We start from the raw sequence: 19,198 nt of genomic DNA, 5'->3' as shown, positions 1-19,198 counted from the left end.
CGTCAGAATTAACCTACCACGCACCAAATCTTCAATAACTTGGGTTAAAATAGATATGACAGTTGTATTTCCGATCCGTGCCAGAGCTATAGATGCTGCAGAAAGAATTAGATCACCAGCGAGAACAGCCTAGAAAAGAAAAAAGAAAACAACTCAGAGAAAAGGATCGGAGCAGTGGAGCCAACAATGAAGCTGGCTCCTCAGAAGATAAATACAGAAAGGGAGGGAGGGTTCATCTTGGCCGTGAGTCTTCCCCTACCTCTTCCTCAGTAGGACTCTGCAATCGTCAGTTACAGATTCGGCACATAGTGGGAATGGGATCAGTTCCCAGAGGTTACCCAGGCTCTCCAATCAGAGCTGAGGAAGTGGATGCGTGGAGATGGACAGGGTCAAACTCTCTCGCTTCATCCCTGGGCCCCACCAGGGTACAGTTGTCCTCAGACTGGCCGTGCTGGACACTTGCTCTTTGCTCACACTGTGCTGTTGTGTCTGTGCACCTATCATTTCTTCTACTCAGAAAGTCCTTCCCCTTCTTCACTGAGCTGACTCCTCTGCACAATTAACACAGAGGACACTTCTAGGAAGTCCACTTGGATCTGCATGAGAACAGCACCCCGTGCATACTGCAGTCTTCTCATTTTTCTTCAACTACTGATTCCCTATCTACCAACTCCTTGAGGGCACGGGCTGGGAATGATCTCAGCCAGCACTTGGCACACCCCAGCGCCTGGCATTTTTCTCAATGAAAACCAAACCAGGGAATCCTGGCTCCAAGTTCAATGCTCTTTGCACTGTATTACACTGCTCCTCATTCTTAGATAAAATTTTTTGTAGTGAACACTAGATAATCAATATTTTTTCCAATCTTCTTTAGAGTGGGAGTAGATGCCCATACTGTATTTGTAGCTTATTAAAAATTATATATAACTGAATTACAGGCTGTAATTAAACATACTCATTTTCATATTTAAAAATATGCCTACATTTTATGTTATAGTTATAAATGGTTGATCTCATAGACATTTTAATTCATAGAATTTTCAACATAACCACATTTTAAGTTTTTATTGTCTTTTCTCTGGTACCTAAAATTATGTTCAGTATGTTTACCTATTTATCATTTTATAGAACATACTGTACAAGGGATCTCAACATACACATATACATTAACAAAGTCATCATATACATTATGACATATACGTGCACATATATGTCTATCCCTCGGCCACCCGTACATCATTTGCAGCTGGAGGGCTCAGGATCTCTAGGCTTTTACGTCTTTCCTCTCCTGGCCCTGGGGATCCCAGAGGCCAGAAGGTTCCAGCCTGTGAAAGTAAAGTCTCCAGACTGGGCACTGGGGAATGCTGGCTGAGGGGTTAAAGGAAAGAAGGGCTGGAACCCAGGTAGGGTACTATGGGCTCCTGGAGCAGGTGCTGTGTGAATGGACTTTCAATGGACACACAGTACTTTTGGCTAAGAGGTGGTAAAGGGGAGGAGGCTTGCAGGCAGGCAAGTCACAGGCTGAAAGAGGCCCCCAACAGCAGAGATGATCACAGCGGGGACTAACTAGGCAGGGAGAAGGCCCGAATTTGTTGTTGGTAGTGGTGTTTTTTTTTTAATTTTTATGTTTATTTTTGAGAGAGAGAGACACTGAGTGCGAATGGGAGAAGGGGAGAGGGAGAGGAGACATAGAATCTGAAGCAGGCTCCAGGCTCCGAGCTGTCAGCAGAGCCCGACGTGGGGCTCGAACTCACAAGCCGTGAGATCATGACGTGAGCCAAAGTCAGATGTATAACCTACTGAACCACCCAGGTGCCCCCAGGATTTGTTCTCTTAACTAAGGCTTTAGGGACAGGCCCTGAGAACAGTTGACTCAGGGACATGTCATAAATGTACCCATGACCTCTCCAAAATGAAACTGCACTCCCCCCCATCCCCCCCTTTTTAAAAAAAAAATTTTTTTTTTCAACGTTTATTTATTTTTGGGACAGAGAGAGAGAGACAGAGCATGAACGGGGGAGGGGCAGAGAGAGAGGGAGACACAGAATCGGAAACAGGCTCCAGACTCCGAGCCATCAGCCCAGAACCTGACGCGGGGCTCGAACTCACGGACCGCGAGATCGTGACCTGGCTGAAGTCGGACGCTTAACCGACTGCGCCACCCAGGCGCCCCAACCCCCCCCTTTTTTTAAAAACAACATTCTGATGTATGGAATTCTGCCCATAGGACACAAGACCTTTCAATTTAAAGTTTGAAATAAAAGATTTATAAATGAGATCTCAGGACTCGATTACACAGCAAAGTCATGTACAAGAAAGCAAAACCAGCACGTGAAGATAACAATTAATATATGTTTCTTCTTTTTCATAGGGCAATTAGAAAATAGGAGGTAACCAGGTACTACAAATATGTGAGGGGAAGAAAAATTAATGTGTGAGGGAGGGGAAGGCGAGCCAAGGGAGACCTCGTTCACACTAATGTTTTATGTGTGCTTCAAACAGGCAGGGCGGCCACGGAGGTGCGTGTGGAGGGGGCTGCCCGCATCACACGAAAGGCCTATACGTCTTCATGTTCATTTGTGCAGCTTCATTCCCATTCTTCAAACATGATTTAAACACCTTTAAGCACAAGTCCCCATCTTATATACCCCTTCAAGAGATGCTGATAAAATACTATGGAAATATGCTTTAAAATATACATGTATGAACCAAACTCAATTATACAGCCCCTACAAAAGGTAGAATTTTCACAGTGTGTGTGTATATATCTTTCTACGTACCTATATTTAAAACAATATAATATTCACACACATATATTTTAGCTTTACTTAGTCACTTGTCATGACACTCTTGTACATGGCAGTCAATAGATAAAGAATCAAACTGAATCTGGGTACTCTGAGCCCAGAAGTAAAATGTATGAGTGCTCATGAAACATGCTTTTTGGATAACAACAAAAATCTCTTTGTCAATAACCAAAAGAAATTCTATGTAAAACTATGAATAACCAGAAATACTAAGTTCAGCTTTCTATGGTTTTCTCTATTAGCAAATGTCCGTACACAGACATGAATTCTATTTTGAAATTTGGAAGGCCGCATGTGAGGAAGCATACTTTACTTTTTAATAAGACAAATCTAAAAAATAAATGCAACCCAAAGAGTGTGTGGTTGGGTAAGAAGATTGAAAGGAAACTAAAACACCGTACCTTCTTTTCACCCCAGATCTTATTAACTGTGTGTTTTCCTCTCCGAGAACTTGCATCGTCAATGACATCGTCGTGTACCAGACTAGCAGTGTGGATCATTTCTGCAATTAAGGCTATGGAGCGCTGGTCTGCTTGCACGTCTCTAATTAACAGAAAGCAATGCTTTTTAACAGAGCCGCTGCCTATAACCTTCTCAGCAATCATCTTGTGAAAACTGGACATCCGATCTAGGATAAAGAGCTTTATTTCTCTAAGAGAAACTGTATAAACACTTTGGCTTCCCTACAAAGCCATTTCTACCATTTGGAGAACATTTTAAAAATGTGTGAGCTACCCTGCCGAGGCTATACTTTATAGACAGCACATTCAGAAGCAGAATTTGTTTGTATGATTAACAACAAAAAAGTTTAAACATCTCAGAAGTCTGGCCATGAGGCTGAAGAATCAGCTGTAGGCCCAAGAATCGTGGTCTTGGGCGTCTGGGGAAGCTCGTCAATTGTGATTAGGTTATAAGGAGATTTGGGGGCTTGGGGGGGAGGGGAGACAGGTTAAGAAGCACTCTGAAAAAGTATTCTAAAGAACCAACGATCAGTATGTTTAAAGCTTTTAATATTGTCTTAAATGAAATGTTTAGGAAGAAGACCTCAAGCACCCAGATAGAATTTTTGTCGAAACGGTCTTCCAATTCATACTTCACCCTGGCATTAGAAATGGAAACTTTTCTTTCCCAGCTTTAACACAATATACAGGATAAGCATTGTCAAGAAGATACATGGCTATGAGTTTTAGAGTTCAAAGGGAATGTGCCCCTTTTTAATCATCATCATTATCACAATCATCATCTATGGGAATTTTTAAAAGCTGAATTTTGAGAAAATCAAATTCGGGAAATAACCAACTGAATTATCTGAAACCGAAAACATATGCCTGACTTAAATGCATGGTAACGAAATGTTTCACTTATTCAATAGCTTCTTACTTTTCAAAATGTCATCACGTTATCTCTTCAGGGGGGAAAAGAGAGAAGGATGTTGAAACAGAACTTTTTCTTTAAAAAAAATAATCTAGGCTGAACATCTGCAAAAGATAGTGCCTATTCTAGAGCCTCACTTTTAGCAGAAAGCTATGGAAAATGAGGCCCAAGTACATTAAAGATGCGGGTATTTAACTACAGACACTAAGTCAGCCTGAAGAGTACCTTCTGATCTTGCTTTAAATATAATTTTAAAATAGGGTGCTTTGCCAGCAACTCTCAGCTAAGATTTCAGAATTAAACCTCAGACCCTTCCAACTGCTTTTAGCCCAGAAATCAATTGCCAAGTGCAGCGCATTATTTATTAACCTGCCACAATCGTAACAGTTCTAAATACTTCCGGATCACACCACGGTCTTTCAAGGCGGGAGAAGTAAAGCAACACGGGGTGGAGACCGGTTCTAACAGGACCGTAAATGAGAAAACAAAGGTTCCAATGGCTTCAAAGAGCTTGTTGTGAAACCCTTGATGAGACACTGCTCACAGGCGCTACGGTAGGAGGCGTGGACCTTAAATATCTTTTAGGTGAATGTACCGGACCCTACCTTGAGTTCAAATGTACAGGAAAAGGGGTAGACATTCACAGGTGTTTTGTATAAAGGCCATCTTTCAGATATTTTCACCATGGCATTTTGGTCTAATACACACTTCCTACTAGTTGGTAGAACTTACCTTGAAAAACAACTGTGAGGGCCTCTAGCCTTCCTTATGCTTTCCTAAGCTGGGCACCGCCTCCATTATCATAAACTCTGTCGGCAGACAGAGGTGTTCCTGCTGGGGAGTTGTGATGAAATGGCAGTGCTCACTGACACACTGGAGTTTTGTAATTTCAAGATATTAAAGACAAAGGTGTCTTAAAATATTTTGAAATGTCAACGACTACATGTATACAGAAAGGCCATTTTACGTGGCTAAATTACTGACTGTAATCAGGATTCTTTGTTAGAACGTTGTTTGGTATTGTGACACAGCCCATATGCAGAATAGACATTATTTCAGATGCTTTTTTTAAAAAAATGTTTATTTATTTTTGAGACCGTGAGCAAGCAGGGGAGGGGCAGAGAGAGGGAGACAGAGAATCCCAAGCAGGCTCTGCACTCAGAGTGCAGAGTGCACTCTGAGTGCAGAGCCTGAAGCTTGAAATCAAGAGTCAGACACATAAACAACAGCCACCCTCAGGTACCCCTGAGATGTTCTCTAATTGTATTTGATGTCCTTTTTCCTACACAACTAAGTTTTAATGTGTGCCAGCTTATATCCAGAAAATACTGCCACTGCCTGTCCATAGCACAGCATAATGGCTGGAACCAAAATTTACAGATTACAGAAAACTCTCACACTATCTGTAAGATGAAAGCTCCAAAGTACCAAACTGAGTCATGCCTTCAGAAAGCTGGGCACCATTTCCACTTCTTACCATGACAGCTGACACATTCTCCTGGCTTCTGGGAGAGGTGCTGAGAAAAGCCAGACTGGCAAGACAGCCTGAGAAAAGGAGCCCCTTGGTCTGAAAGCTGGCTGTGTCCCCCATACTTCACACATGGCGGAGTATGCGATGATTCAGCAAGCCCGTTGGGATATTTGTTTTTTTCCCCTTCATTAGATTTAAAGCAACATTTTTTATAATGGAATAGTTCAAGTGCAGACAAAAATAGATGGAGTCATAAAATGACACGCCCCACCCCCATGTACGCTTGACTCAGTTTACATGTGATTTAAATAAAATGGTTTTTTCCTATTCACACTAATACATAAAGTGAAATCTTAAATTATAAGTAAACCCTCAGTGTGGGAAAACTGTCTCTAAACAGAAATTCAAACCTTGTCAATTGATTACTTTGGTTCAGAATGAATGAGGGTAGCAAATTTAAATAGTAAATGTGATTCCACTTTAAAAGCAGATATATAGAAGTTTCTACTCCCAACTCTACAGAAGCTGTATAAAAACCAGAACTCTCAAGTGGTATTTTATACAGAAGGCTCTATTTCTATTATAAAATGTTCTTTTTGTCTAACAATTCTAAAAGTAAGTGTTTCCCTTTGCTTGTTAGAACTCTGACAAGCTTAGTGTTTCTTAAATATATAACCCTCGTCCACCATGTCAGAATCCATACTCTTGAAAACGCAGACTGAGGAGTCAAAATCTGACAATGGGGCTCAGGAATCTGTATTTGGAAAAAGCATGTCAGGAGATTCTGATGCACAAAATTTGAAAAATGCTGTTCTATCAGGTATTTATTTGATTTACCACAAGCCACAAATGGAAGCTTTCCTAGAGAAAGGGTTTTTGGTAAAAACTCTGCCTTTGGTGGCCCACTGCTGCATTGCCTCTGAAACAAGAGGCCACTCTCTCCTAAACATGACCTGGAACTTGGCAGGGGGGCAGGGGGACAGGGAGCAGCTAATTACTCCTCAAGTCCCTTCAGAGAGCAGAATGGCTCACCGGCTCACATGCAAAATCACGGAGGATGACCTCTCTTCCCTCTTATACTCTGCATCATTATGAATTTGAAAGGACATGACTGGATGCTTTTTTAGTTTGGTCTGAAAAAACTCACTACTTAAAATGCAAGCAGAGTCCTTTGCTATCAAATTCTTCAGGAGGCAAACTGCATTTCCTAGTTACCTGATGAAAACACACATATTCAAGTTTTCAGCATGCTGAACAATATATCCATATAGACTCAGGTAAGATTTTCTCTTTCTCTGTCACTGAACTGACTTGCTATAAGCTGGAGTCCTTTGCCTATGAAGACTGTGGGATGTGTCCTGCTTTACCTCTGGTCTGCTCGTGTCAGAACTGGTGGACGCAGAAGAGGCACCTCCAGAAGGAGAGGGAAGCCCGTCTGGGCCCCTCCCTGAGCTGATGTGACATGATGTAATGATGGGGCCTGTGTTAGTTTCCTGTGGCTGCTGTGACACATTACCACAAACTTGGGTGTGTTTTTTTTTTTTTTTTAAAGTTTATTTATTTTAAGAGAGAGAGTGCGCACGGGAGGGGCAGAGAGCGAGAGAGAGAATCTCAAGCAGGCTCTGCACTGCCAGCACAGAGCCAGATGCGGGGCTGGAACTCACGAACTGTGAAATCATGACCTGAGCCGAAACCAAGAGGAGGACACTTAACCGAGTCAGCTAGGCACCCCCAAACTTGGTGGTTTAAATCAACAGAAACTCTCTCATAGTACTGGAGGCCAGAACACAGTTCCACGGAGCACCCCTCCACCCCTTCCAGCCACGGGCAGCTGTCTGCAGACTTTGGCTTATGGCCCTGGGACTTCAATCTTCAAAATCTCTCTGCTCTACCTTCACACGGCCCTCTCTTCTGTGTGCATCAACCTCCCTCTGCTTTCCTCGTATAGGGAGACATGTGACTGCACGTAAGACTCATCAGATAATCCTGGATAATGTCCCCATTTCAAGATTCTTAACTAAATCCCTTCTGCAAAGACCCTTTCTTGCTACATGACGTAACACAGGCTCCAAGGATGAGGATGTGTATACCTTCGGTGAGGCCATTTTTCAGCCTAACGGTTTATTTTTTATTAAAAAAAAATTTTAATGTTTATTTTATTTTTGAGGGACAGAGAGACGGAGCACGAGCAGGAGAGGGGCATAGAGAGAGGGAGACACAGAATCTGAAACAGGCTCCAGGCTCTGAGCTGTCAGCACAGAGCCTGTGACGGGGCTTGAACCCACAAATCGTGAAATCATGACCTGAGCAGAAGTCAGAAGCTTAACTAACTAGGCCACCCAGGCACCCCCAGCCTAATGGTTTCTTACTTTCACTAGCCTCTTTTGCTGGTGCTCAAACATTTCCTTGTCAGGGATCAAATTCTTCAAATTACCTTTCACTGCACCTGTCTAAAATCTGCTTTTGTCCTCGTAAGTGATACTACACTGAAGTGTCTCATCTTCCACAGAGACATTCAGGTAGAATGAGCAGGACCACAGGGTTTCTGACCATCTCTCACTCTCTGCTTTTCATGCTTGGTGTCATCTTTCTGTTTCCTGGCCTCTGTCTCTGGCCTCTGCAATCTTGTTTCCTTTTCCTGTATTCCTTACAGGCATGTTGAGGATGCTATTGGCATGAACACCAAAGGTACTTTCCACCTAAAGAACAGCAGAGTGCAGGAGGGATACCTGAATTAGGAGGTCACTGGCTATCCACCTTCATAAACCCAAACAAGCACACCAGACTCAATGGACTCTATTTCTCTTGGTTGAGAACACAGTTTTAAGCTTGATCAGGAGTCATAAAGTCAGTAGTTCTGACATCAAGAGAACAGAATTGACATCCAAGAGCAGCTGCTCCTGATATTTACCTCCAGAGAGAACAGATGCCTGCAAAGCTGCATCACAGATGATGCAGGGTTCATGCTGTTTATTTTCTTGCCACCGAAGAAGCACTGCAGAAGTTTCGGGATCTTTGGAGCAACCCACCATGATGATGTCTTAGACCAACAACTTATCTAGGCAACAGATTCTGGGTGCTACTGAATTTACTCAGCACTTGGTTTTTTTTCAGACTGGGCACAGCGAATCCAAGCATAGTTGATTCCTTCAGTGATGAAATCATCCTGGTGTAGGAGGCGCCAGAAGAGGGTGCACATGTGTTTAAAAGCCCTATAGGCCTCTTGCTCTCACTAATGTTCTCCTTATACTTGAGCTTGACCTAACCAACGAAATGGATGACCGTCTGGTTATCAAAATCTTCTCCATCTCAGTAGGTGTCCTTTATTATAGACTCTACTTTAAGATCGTTTTTGTTTTATCTTTTTTTTTTTTTTTTTTAATTGTAGAGAGAGCGGGGGAAGAGGGACAGAGGGAGAGAGAGAATCTTAAGCAGGCTTCACGCTCAGCAAGGAGCCTGACGCCGGGCCGAATCCCACGACCCTGGGATCATGATCTGAGCTGAAATCAAGAGTCAGATGCTCAACCGACTGAGCCACCCAGGGGCCCCTTAAGATCCTTTAAAAAAAAAAAAAAAATTCTGTAACGGGACGCCTTGGTGCTTCAGTTGGTTGAGCATCTGACTTTGGCTCAGGTCATGATCTCATGGTTCGCTGAGTTCGAGCCCCACACTGGGTTTGCTGCTGTCAGCACAGAGCCCACTTGGGATCCTCTGTCCTCTTCTCTCTGCCCCTACCTCTTCCCCACTGGCACGTGCGCATGCTCTCTCTCTCTCTCAATAATAATAAACATTAAAAAAATTTCTGTTGCTTTTTATTAATTCTTGTTAACAGTCCATTTTATAACTGAACATTTTCAATACTTCTGAGCACCTCATGCGCTGCTGCTTCCATATATTTATCTTTTTAAAGCAGTATTTTTAAATGTCAGAAATTCCCTACCATATATAATTGAAAGCTGGCTAGATGACACACAATATGGACACAAACCTTTAAACAGTTGCTATTTTTTTTTTTTAAGCTGAAGAGACAGTATTTTGTAAAGACTGTTTTGTAAAGACTAAATCGAACCCCGATTCGGAATCTGAACAACCAGCAAGTACAACTACAAATTTTTCACAATACGATGCCACAACTTGCAGTTATCTCCTTAAGCCAACAGACATCTACACGCTAATCAGTATCTTTAAAACCCTCATTAAAAATGAAAGTGAACTGGGGTGCCTGGATGACTCAGTTGTTTGAGTGCCCAATTTGCACAATCAAGACAGATACACACATGCCCCAGGCAGATACACACATGGCCAATATAATATGGGCAGTCCTGTGACCCCAATCACTAGCAGCAATAGCCACTTCCAGTGCCGGAAGACTTCCACACAGGAACGGATGGTGCCAAGATCAATGACAAGAATAGATCCCTTCAATGAGGCAGCTGAGCAGAGGGTTTGGCTTGAGAAAGATGAGACACCACAGTTGTGCTGCAGCATTCAGCGAGTGGAGCGATTGTGCAGAAATCATTTTTGATCTAATTTCTTTAATAAAGTAAGTCCTGACCTACAGTTAGTTTGCTGAGCTCTGTGGCAGGCTGGGTTCTCTGGGAAGCAGACTCTGAAGTTTAGAATACAGGATGCCTGTCTATCCAGGAGTGCCCTGGGTGTCAACAGGTGGGAGGGGGAGAGGAGGAAACAGGCCTGGGTAGAGCGAGAAGTTTCTGCATTGCAGGCCCAACCGTAGCATGCTCTGGAGCCACAATGGCCCCTCACCTCCTTCAATCCCTGAATGTGGGCTGGCTTGAGAAGTTCATGGCCTCCAGCAAGAGGATTTTCTGCAGCTAACATATTCTTGAAGAGGCTGAGAATTGAATGTTCTCTGTCAAGGAGACCTGGTCAGCACAGAGTCCTTCACTGAAGCAAGAGTTCTTCAATAAGAAGGATCTAGGTGGCACATTTCAGAAGCACCCCAGCTGTTTTCTGGACCTTTCAGTCTGAATCACCTGTTGTGTGCACTCCTACTTTACCAGCCCAGGTACTGTAGTTATTAGGATACAGGCAAGAAATGTAAAGATTGAGACTTAAGCTCTTCAGAACCATATTACCTTTTGAGAATGTATTATAAGCTTCAGAGACCCTCCCCCCGAAAAATAGAAATACACAAAAAATTTTGTGTACAATTCTAAGGACTCACAGACCCCCATAACACCCACAGACCTCAGGTTAAGAAGTCTCAGTAATCTAGCAAAGAATATTTAATGGACAGCTGAAAAGCTTAATAAAGGAAAAAGAAAAATCAATTAAAATCCCCATTGCTATTTTTTTTTTAATATTTATTTTGAGAGAGAGAGAGTGCATGTATGAGTGGGGGAGGGGCAGAGAGCGAGAGCGAGCGAGAGAGAATCCCAAGCAGGTTTTGCACTGTCAGCGCAGAGCCCGATTCGGGGCTCAATCCAACAAACCATATGATTAGGACCTGAGCAAAAATCAAGAGTTGGAGGCATAACAGACTGAGCCACCCAGGCATCCCTCCCCCTCGCTATTTCTTAGGTATCTGCTCTATTCGGTTTTCTAAAACCCTCACCAGGATTATTACTTACCTATGTAATACGTATTTCACAAACAAGAAGATAACATCTGATAAGCCACAGAGAAGCCACTAAACTTGGGTTGTCAAACAACAAAGCAGGGATCTCTCAATTCTCCCATCACTGGCAAACAAGCAGATGAAGTACTGGAATGGGTTCTAGTGCTACTGGGGCTTGGGAACGTCTCTGGCAGTGCTGGCTGCAAACAAGCTCTGTGGCTCCCGCCCCTGAATCTACAGCTACCTTTTGTCAATGTTGTTCTAGGTCTTTCTCAGCAAGCAGAGCCAGAAATGGCCCAGGTCTCCAGAAGCTCCCCGACTCCCACACATCTGTCTGCTGTAAGCACAGCTGGATATTTAGCTAATGATGAGCCTGATTCAAAAGGGCTTTTATGAAGCAAATATTCTCAAGATGCTGGATACTGTGGTATACGACTTGAATGCATGCCATCACTGTGACTCCCACTCCAATGCCAGACACTGCCTCTGCACTGTGTCTTTGGTGAGCCCTGCTCCAATCGCTTACGGGAGAATGAGGCCACAGCTAGAACACCCCAGAGAGGGCAGTGTTGAACTTACTTTTTATTTTACTTAAGTCAACACTACCCACAACGTGGTGCTCGAACTCACAGCCCTAAAATCAAGAGTCACCTGCTCCACCGACCGAGCCAGCCAGGCGCCCCTCGAACTTAACTTTTTATTTTTTAAAAATTTTTTTTTTTAACGTTTATTTTATTTATTTTTGAGACAGAGAGAGATAGAGCATGAACGGGGGAGGGTCAGAGAGAGAGGGAGACACAGAATCCGAAACAGGCTCCAGGCTCTGAGCGGGTCAGCACAGAGCCTGACGCGGGGCTCGAACTCACGGACCGCAAGATCATGACCTGAGCCGAAGTCGGCCGCCCAACCGACTGAGCCACCCAGGCGCTCCGAACTTAACTTTTTAAACTAGCAATGCCTTTGTTGTGTTATATCCTTCCATGTTTTCTATAACTAATGGTTTATAGTTTCAGTAAGGGAAACTGAAAAAACTCGCGACCATGGGGAGAGCTGGAGAGGATTTGGAGTGATGCAGAATGTTTTCCTTCCCATGTCATCTCTGAGGGTAACAGACTGTATTACGCATAAATCTTAGAAATAAAAATATAAACACACACTCTCTCTAGTCCAGTGGTTCTCGACAGGGATGATTTTGCTCCCTGGGGACATCTGGCAATGTCTGGAGACATTTTTGGTGCTCATCAACTTGGCAGGGGGTGCAACTGGCATCTCATGGGGGGGAGGCAAGGGATGCTGCTAAACATCTATAATACACATGAGAGCCTCCACACAAAGAATTATTTGGTCCAAAACATCAGTCACGTCAAGGCCAAGAAACCCTGCTCTAGGTCACATGAGATGTATTCAAATGTGGTTCATTTCTGCTGCTCTGCCTCCTCGGTGAAGTGGAAGCGGACCTCAGGACAGTGAAAGGCCCACTGCCAGAGAGCTCTGTCTGTTGAAGCTGCACTGTGAGCACTCGGTGAGTCTCCGAGGGTGGGTGGGAGGCACTCTGAGGTGGCGTATTGTGCTGGAGCTGGAGGCCCAGCAGCGGGGAACAAAAGGCCGACACAGGCTGAGGAGAGCAGCTGCTAAGAGGCAACACCTGACCCTCTTGAGGCATTCCTCAAAGTACGATCTACTGGGAGGAGGGGATATCATAGATGTCCAGCCCTAGGGAAATATATGAGTACATTATGGTGTACTGGAATTTCCACTGGTACATCACACGGTGTAAAAATAACAACCATGAAGACTCTCCAGCATCGTGGTAAAGAGTGAAAACACAGTTGGGAGTAAACAAAGCAGAATGCAATCCTATATACACAGTATGACTGAATGGGTACAAGAGTAGAGGGGATGAGGGAACTGCAAAGATGGCTGCCTACAGTAACAGGTCAATCCTTTTTCCTTTTAAGATTTCCTTTGATACCATGGTTTCAATGTTTAACGATTTTATGTATGTTCAAAACACAAAAGTTGAGGGCCAACAGTCAAAACGCCTTCTTTCAAGATTTTTCTTTGGCAGATTTCCAAAGGTCATGGGAAGGTAGGCTCTCGGGGGTGTGGTACCCAGACTTGAAGCACAGTGGGTGTAGCTCTGTGTGTATTATGATTACATGTATGCATACGCCCTGCTATTCTACACTTCGGAGTGAGAAAACCAAATCTGGCTTTTAAAATTCTTTTCGAAATGCTTATTTGCAGCTGAAGTTTTTCTTTGAGGACATTAAAGTGTGGAAAAGGAAGATGCCTCTATACCAGTGGACTCTGGTGACTCAAAGTCAGAAACTACTCACCACAAAGTGGATTCTTAGATAAATGCTATCTCTTCAACAGGGAACTAAGTGGCAAGCTTGGGGAGGAAGATTTGGCAAATATAAAAAAAACGCCAGAGGAGTGAAAGTCAGTAACTCACCGGGAGTTATTATGATGGATATTACACGCCCGGGCCATTAGCACCACAATAATTGGTCGAAAGGCTTTTCCTTTACCATCGAAGTAGTATTCAGACATTTCCTTAAGTTCAGTTGTAGATATGACTAGTTCCTGGAATAAAGTTTCTCTGTGTCAATATGGCATCACAATGGCACAAAAGTCAACAGGATTTCTTTTACAAAACCCTGATTTGATTTCAGTGGACTCAGTTGTATTCAGTGTACTCATTTCACTTGAGAGATTCAACACTCAGCTGGAAAAGGTGCTAACACTGTATTGTCCCAAAACTGGCTGTCCTGCAGCTGGGCCACAAGCAATGCCTGGCCCGTCTGAGTGGCCTAAGGGCAAGGGTGAGCAGTGCTGCCTGCCCCTGTGACTCCAGCAGACTCCAGGGATGAGCAGGAAAGTACCAGGTGGCCCAGGGACTCTGGGCCAGTAACAGCTGGATACAGTGACAGCTGGATAGGGGCAGGTAGCAGCTTGGAAGATGGAGGGGAGAGGACAAAGACAGGGAGTGTGGGAGCCAATGAAGCAGGTGTTAAGGGAGTGTCTGGGATGGGGAGACAAAGCTGTGTATCAGGGGCAGGAAGACAAGAGGACAGCCAGGGAGAAGCAGGGATCAGTAAGCCTGACTCAGCCAGACAGGTGAAAGGTTCACAGAGGAAGTTTCAGACACAGTTTGCCAGACTGTGAGGAGCTTACAATTGAGTTGGGGAGATAAAATTTCTTAAAAATATAAAATGTTCATGGAGCGCCTGGGTGGCGCAGCCAGTTAAGCGTCCGACTTCAGCCAGGTCACGATCTCGCGGTCCGTGAGTTCGAGCCCCGCGTCAGGCTCTGGGCTGATGGCTCGGAGCCTGGAGCCTATTTCTGATTCTGTGTCTCCCTCTCTCTCTGCCCCTCCCCCGTTCATGCTCTGTCTCTCTCTGTCCCAAAAATAAATAAACGTTGAAAAAAAATATATAAAATGTTCAGAATGGTAACTTGGGTGATGACATAATTAAATTAAATGTAGTAAGGGGTGCCTGGGTAGCTCAGTCGATTAATCGTCCGACTTCGGCTCAAGTCATGAACTTGCAGTTTGTGAGTTCAAGCCCCACATCAGGCTCTGTGCTGACAGCTCAGAGCCTGGAGCCTGCTTCAGATTCTGTATTTCTCTCTCTCTCTCTCTGCCCCTCCCCTGCTCACACTCTGACTCTGTCTTCTCTCTCTCTCTCAAAAGTAAGATTAAAAAAAATTAAAAAAAATAAATGTAAATTAAATCAAATGCAGTAAAAGTTCAGAGAAGGGAAAAATCAGCATGGGCTAGAGAACCAACTATTTAATGGAGGGTATAAGCTTTGATCTGGGACTAAAGAATAAGAAGGATTTTGATTCATGAAGAGAAGGGAGAGGCTTCCAGGCGATGGACATGTGTTTACTGTACCTGCCTCTCACGGACTTGCTATGATGAACCACAGCTTATGTCCCCAAAGAAATGGGAGCTAAGAATGGACCCAGAGGACCATCAGCCAGGCTCAGGTGAACACAGTACAGTGGGACAGGCTTTAATTAAGATAGCGACTTTAGTACCAAACACAGTAATAAACGCAGAGACTGCAAAGTAAAATGAGTCCTATAAGGAGCTCAGTCTAGAGGGTGAGAGGTACAACGATAATTACAATACACAGTGTGATGGGTGCTGCTCTGAAGGTAAGCGCAGCTCCTCTGGGAGCACAAAGGGGGCCCTGCTGGCTGGGGAGGGGGAGGCAGGAGAGCAACAGTGACAGGGCCACAGAAGCAGCAGTGGCCTGGCCTAGACTGTGAGGATGGAAGGCAAGAAACAGACAAGGAGGACGTGAAAGGAGAAGAGGAACAATTCCAGGATCCTGCCTGGGGTTCCCAGGCGGCACCTTCAATGAACAGGAAAAACAAGAAAAAACAATTAGGAAGGGAAAGCAGAGTTTCAGATAGGTTACATTTGAGACAGTCATGGACATTCCATGGAGCTGACTAGGGAGTAGTTAGATGCGTGGTTTTAAGAGAGACAATTCAACCTGGAACAGACATATTATTTGGGAAGTGTTCCACGTTGTTGGGAGTGGTCAACAGTGTCCAATGTTCAATAAAGTCACAGGAGATAAAAACCAAGTGTCCACTGGATTTAGCAGAAGGTGCTACGGAAGCTACGGGCTGGCAAAGGCAGTTTTAGAGGGGAGCCTGGAAAGGAAGCTGCAGAGGGACGCTGGAGGAAACTTGAAAGGGCCAAAAGAAAGAGGCAGGGAATACCGTACTGGAAGGGAAGGGGGAACAAGGCTCAAGGGATGGCGCTTTAAAGGATGAACAAACTGGAACACCAACATTGGCTGTGAGAGAGGTGAAGAGGGAGAGCCTGCAGAGAAAGGAGAGGGAACAGGCAATGGCGGGACTAGTTCCTAAGGCACTGAGGAGGCAAAGGGCACGGGACTAAGCTGGAGGCAAAGGGAGGCCTGGAAAGGCCTTTCCTCCTGGAAAGGGAGGGAACATTTACTTCACTGAGGTGGGAGGAAAGCATGCAGATGGGTACGTAAATGGTAACAAAGCAGGTGTCCAGAGAGTGACTCCTAAAGGCCTCCCCTCAGTCTATTAAATAGGAAGTGGCCGTTGCTATGAGAACAGGAGAGTAAGGTAAGGGTTTGAGGAGGAAAGTGGAGGACCCTGAAAGGGAAGGAAGCTGATGAGGGGCACATGAATATTTCTGGGCAGCATCTGAGAATCCACCAAAAGTTTTATGGATAAAAGCATTTAATACATAAAGCCCCATTTGGGGGCAGTCTGGCACTGATCTTCAAGCACTTCAATATGCCTGGAGCAGGTGAAGGAATAAGGGAGGGTAAGTACCGGTTTTTTCAGTTCCCCAGCTCTGTGATAATGCCACTCTGGATGGGGACATGTACTGTACCCTCCATACCGCCCCCCTATGTTGCCCAAGAAACATTTGAAACTTGACACTCATGAATCACGTTTGCAATGACAGTGTACACAATTCTAAGAAATCAACATTACTGACAGTACTATCAAAGCTCTCTTACCTTTCTAATGTCTTCATACAGATCTTTCAAGTCTCTCCAACCGAGTTTGAAAGGATCGATGTATTTCTCACCACTCCGTGTTTTACTACAACAGCACGCTGCTGACGTTGTGTGATGGAACCTGGGACAAGCACAAAGCACACAACATAAGACTGAGTGCCATTCTATTAAGTGAGATAATTTCATTTTTAAGTAAGAATTATATACACATATTCATATTCATATACATATACTTGCTGGAAATTAAGCATGAATGGTCATTACAATTTAGAACACACAGAATTCTGTTCTTGCTCAACAATACATAAATAGCTTATTTTTATAATCAGGAACTCGAGAACCCACAAAATCAAATACTAAACTAGTTTATTGTATTCTGAGTTTAAATTTTATTATACTCCCATTTTTTTGAAAAGGCAGAGGTCACACAGAGTGATACCGTGGCACGGAGTGAGACAAAATATTCAATTTGTTGGAGTAGCCCCCCACAGTTTAGAACAGAAATTTACTGGCAATATGGCTAATAACTTTAGTGGTTGTAATACAGATTATAAACTTACCGTGACATACTATACCTATTTGAAAAAGCAGATGTTAAACTCTTCACAAGATTAAAGTAGGACATCTACAAAATAAAAGCATTAAGAAACCTATAAGAATATTCATGCAAAAATTGTTTATAATGCCAGATAAATAAAACCTCCATAGTTCATAATAAATACAGTCTTTAGTTGTCCCTTGTAGGTAGATTGCAAACTTCAGAAAAATGGTAATAAAATTACCTTATTACAAAAGCAGTATTTGTCATTACGGAATATATAAGAAAAGAACACATCTATAATCTATCCCTTTCTCCAAAGAAAGCTAGTTTCTATATTCCTATCTATCCTTTCAGATCTGAAAAGCAGTTTTAAAACAATTTCCTTCCATTTAACTAAGATTGGTCAGAGAATAGTAAAGATTTATATTCTTCAACCAGTTTAAAACAAAGAATAATCAAGCTCCCCCAAGCATCAGCCTGGATGGTGAAAGGGAAAAAGATTTCAATGTTGAGGAAGGAAATTTCCATTGCTAAACGAACACTGCCTATTTTATTTTACTATTATTTTTTAAAAATATGAAACACTTCACGAATTTGCATGTCACCCTTGTGCAGGGGCCGTGCTAGTGCTAATCTTCTCTGCATCCTTCCAATTTTAGTGTATGTGCTGCCGAAGTGAGCACGAACACTGGGAAACATGCTGGGAAATAGTACTGCCTGATCAGCAATGTTAAAAAATGAGTTCGGTGGTACATTTTGAAAATATTAACTTAGAGATCAAGAACAGAAGACTACAAAGAGATTTAGGGGTGGTGACAACAAATGTTAGTTCCAATGATTACTGAGCACTATTATGGGCCAGGAACTATGACAGGCATGGGGGACCCAAAGATACAAACTGACGATCTTAAAGAATTCAGGGACACAGTCATTTCAAAAATTACTAATATACTGGGGTACTTGGCTGGCTCAGCCAATAGAACATGTGACTCTTGATCTCAGGATCCTGAGATCAAGAGTCCTGAGAGTGAGTTGGAGCCACACCTTGGGTGCAGAGTTTATTTAAAAAAAAAAAAAAAAAATTACTGATTTACCGATTTAATGTGGTAAGGGCTCTGTATTTAAAGTACCTATTTTGACAAAAAGGACAAATTTAGCACAAGAAAAATAAAACTAATCCACTCTACTTGCAATAAAGTCTTACAAAGTGCTTTTACACTATGACCCTCACAAGTACTTGCTTTTATAGAGCTGGGGAACTTGAAGTTCAGAAGTCAAGCCTGAAAAACTGATATACAGATATGTTAACAATATATCAAAAGGAAAAAGCATCTACAAAACCATATGTATTATGTGATCGCAACAAAAATTTTTACATACGTGCATGCACAAATAAGATACACAATGGGGTTTAAAAGTGTATAAACCAGGGTATTAAACATAGTAATTTCTGAATAAATAGGATTGTGGGAGTTTTTTGTTTTATTCCTTTTTTGCTTTTATATTTTCTGACTTTTTCCTAGTGAACACATATTGCTTTACACATATTAAAATGACAATAAAGGTTGACTCTGCCAGGCAGGCAGTCGCCAAGGAAGACTGGCTGAGTTCTAGTCGTTCCACAATAGCATTATACATTCATTAGACCAATAAGAACATTTATGATGTCACAAGAAAGCGAGGTGATCTTTTGATTTTACCATTATATGACATTTAACCTGCTTGTTTCAGCCTTTGTAATTAATTCATACAAATTCAGTATTTCATTACAATACTCAGTTTGAGACCTAATCTAACCTGGGGCAAAGAGTTAAAATTACACAGCTAATATGGAGTGCTCTGAACCACTAGGCAGCCTAATAGTTATTAAAACCATGGTCTTTGGAAGATGGATCTTGG

The 19,198-nt window shown here is 43.0% G+C and overlaps 1 protein-coding gene and 1 pseudogene across 10 annotated transcripts in view; both read right to left on the bottom strand.

Annotated features, from left to right (window-relative positions):
- The window catches only part of PDSS1 (decaprenyl diphosphate synthase subunit 1), a 43,123-nt gene that overhangs the window by 21,382 nt on the left and 2,543 nt on the right, over positions 1–19,198 (bottom strand). For 8 of the 10 annotated variants that reach the window (XR_008299960.1, XR_003425265.2, XR_003425268.2 and 5 more), the window contains exons 2-6: positions 17,319–17,383; positions 16,759–16,879; positions 13,689–13,819; positions 3,209–3,350; positions 18–129 (exon numbers count right to left, since the gene is read on the bottom strand). Coding sequence is in view for 7 of the 10 variants with exons in the window: in XM_027073683.2 (XP_026929484.1) it covers positions 18–129; positions 3,209–3,350; positions 13,689–13,819; positions 16,759–16,879; positions 17,319–17,383 (571 nt within the window). In the remaining 3 variants the exon portion in view is untranslated. Of the gene's footprint in view, positions 1–17; positions 130–3,208; positions 3,351–13,688; positions 13,820–16,758; positions 16,880–17,318; positions 17,384–19,198 lie in introns of those variants that run through there. The other 2 variants (XM_027073685.2, XM_053225422.1) reach the window with 2 other exon arrangements.
- Positions 17,870–17,982, bottom strand: LOC113603759 (uncharacterized; annotated as a pseudogene).

Source organism: Acinonyx jubatus, chromosome B4 (genome assembly GCF_027475565.1).
Source record: "Acinonyx jubatus isolate Ajub_Pintada_27869175 chromosome B4, VMU_Ajub_asm_v1.0, whole genome shotgun sequence".
Lineage (NCBI taxonomy): Eukaryota > Metazoa > Chordata > Mammalia > Carnivora > Felidae > Acinonyx > Acinonyx jubatus.
This window is presented reverse-complemented; position numbering and strand designations above follow the sequence as displayed.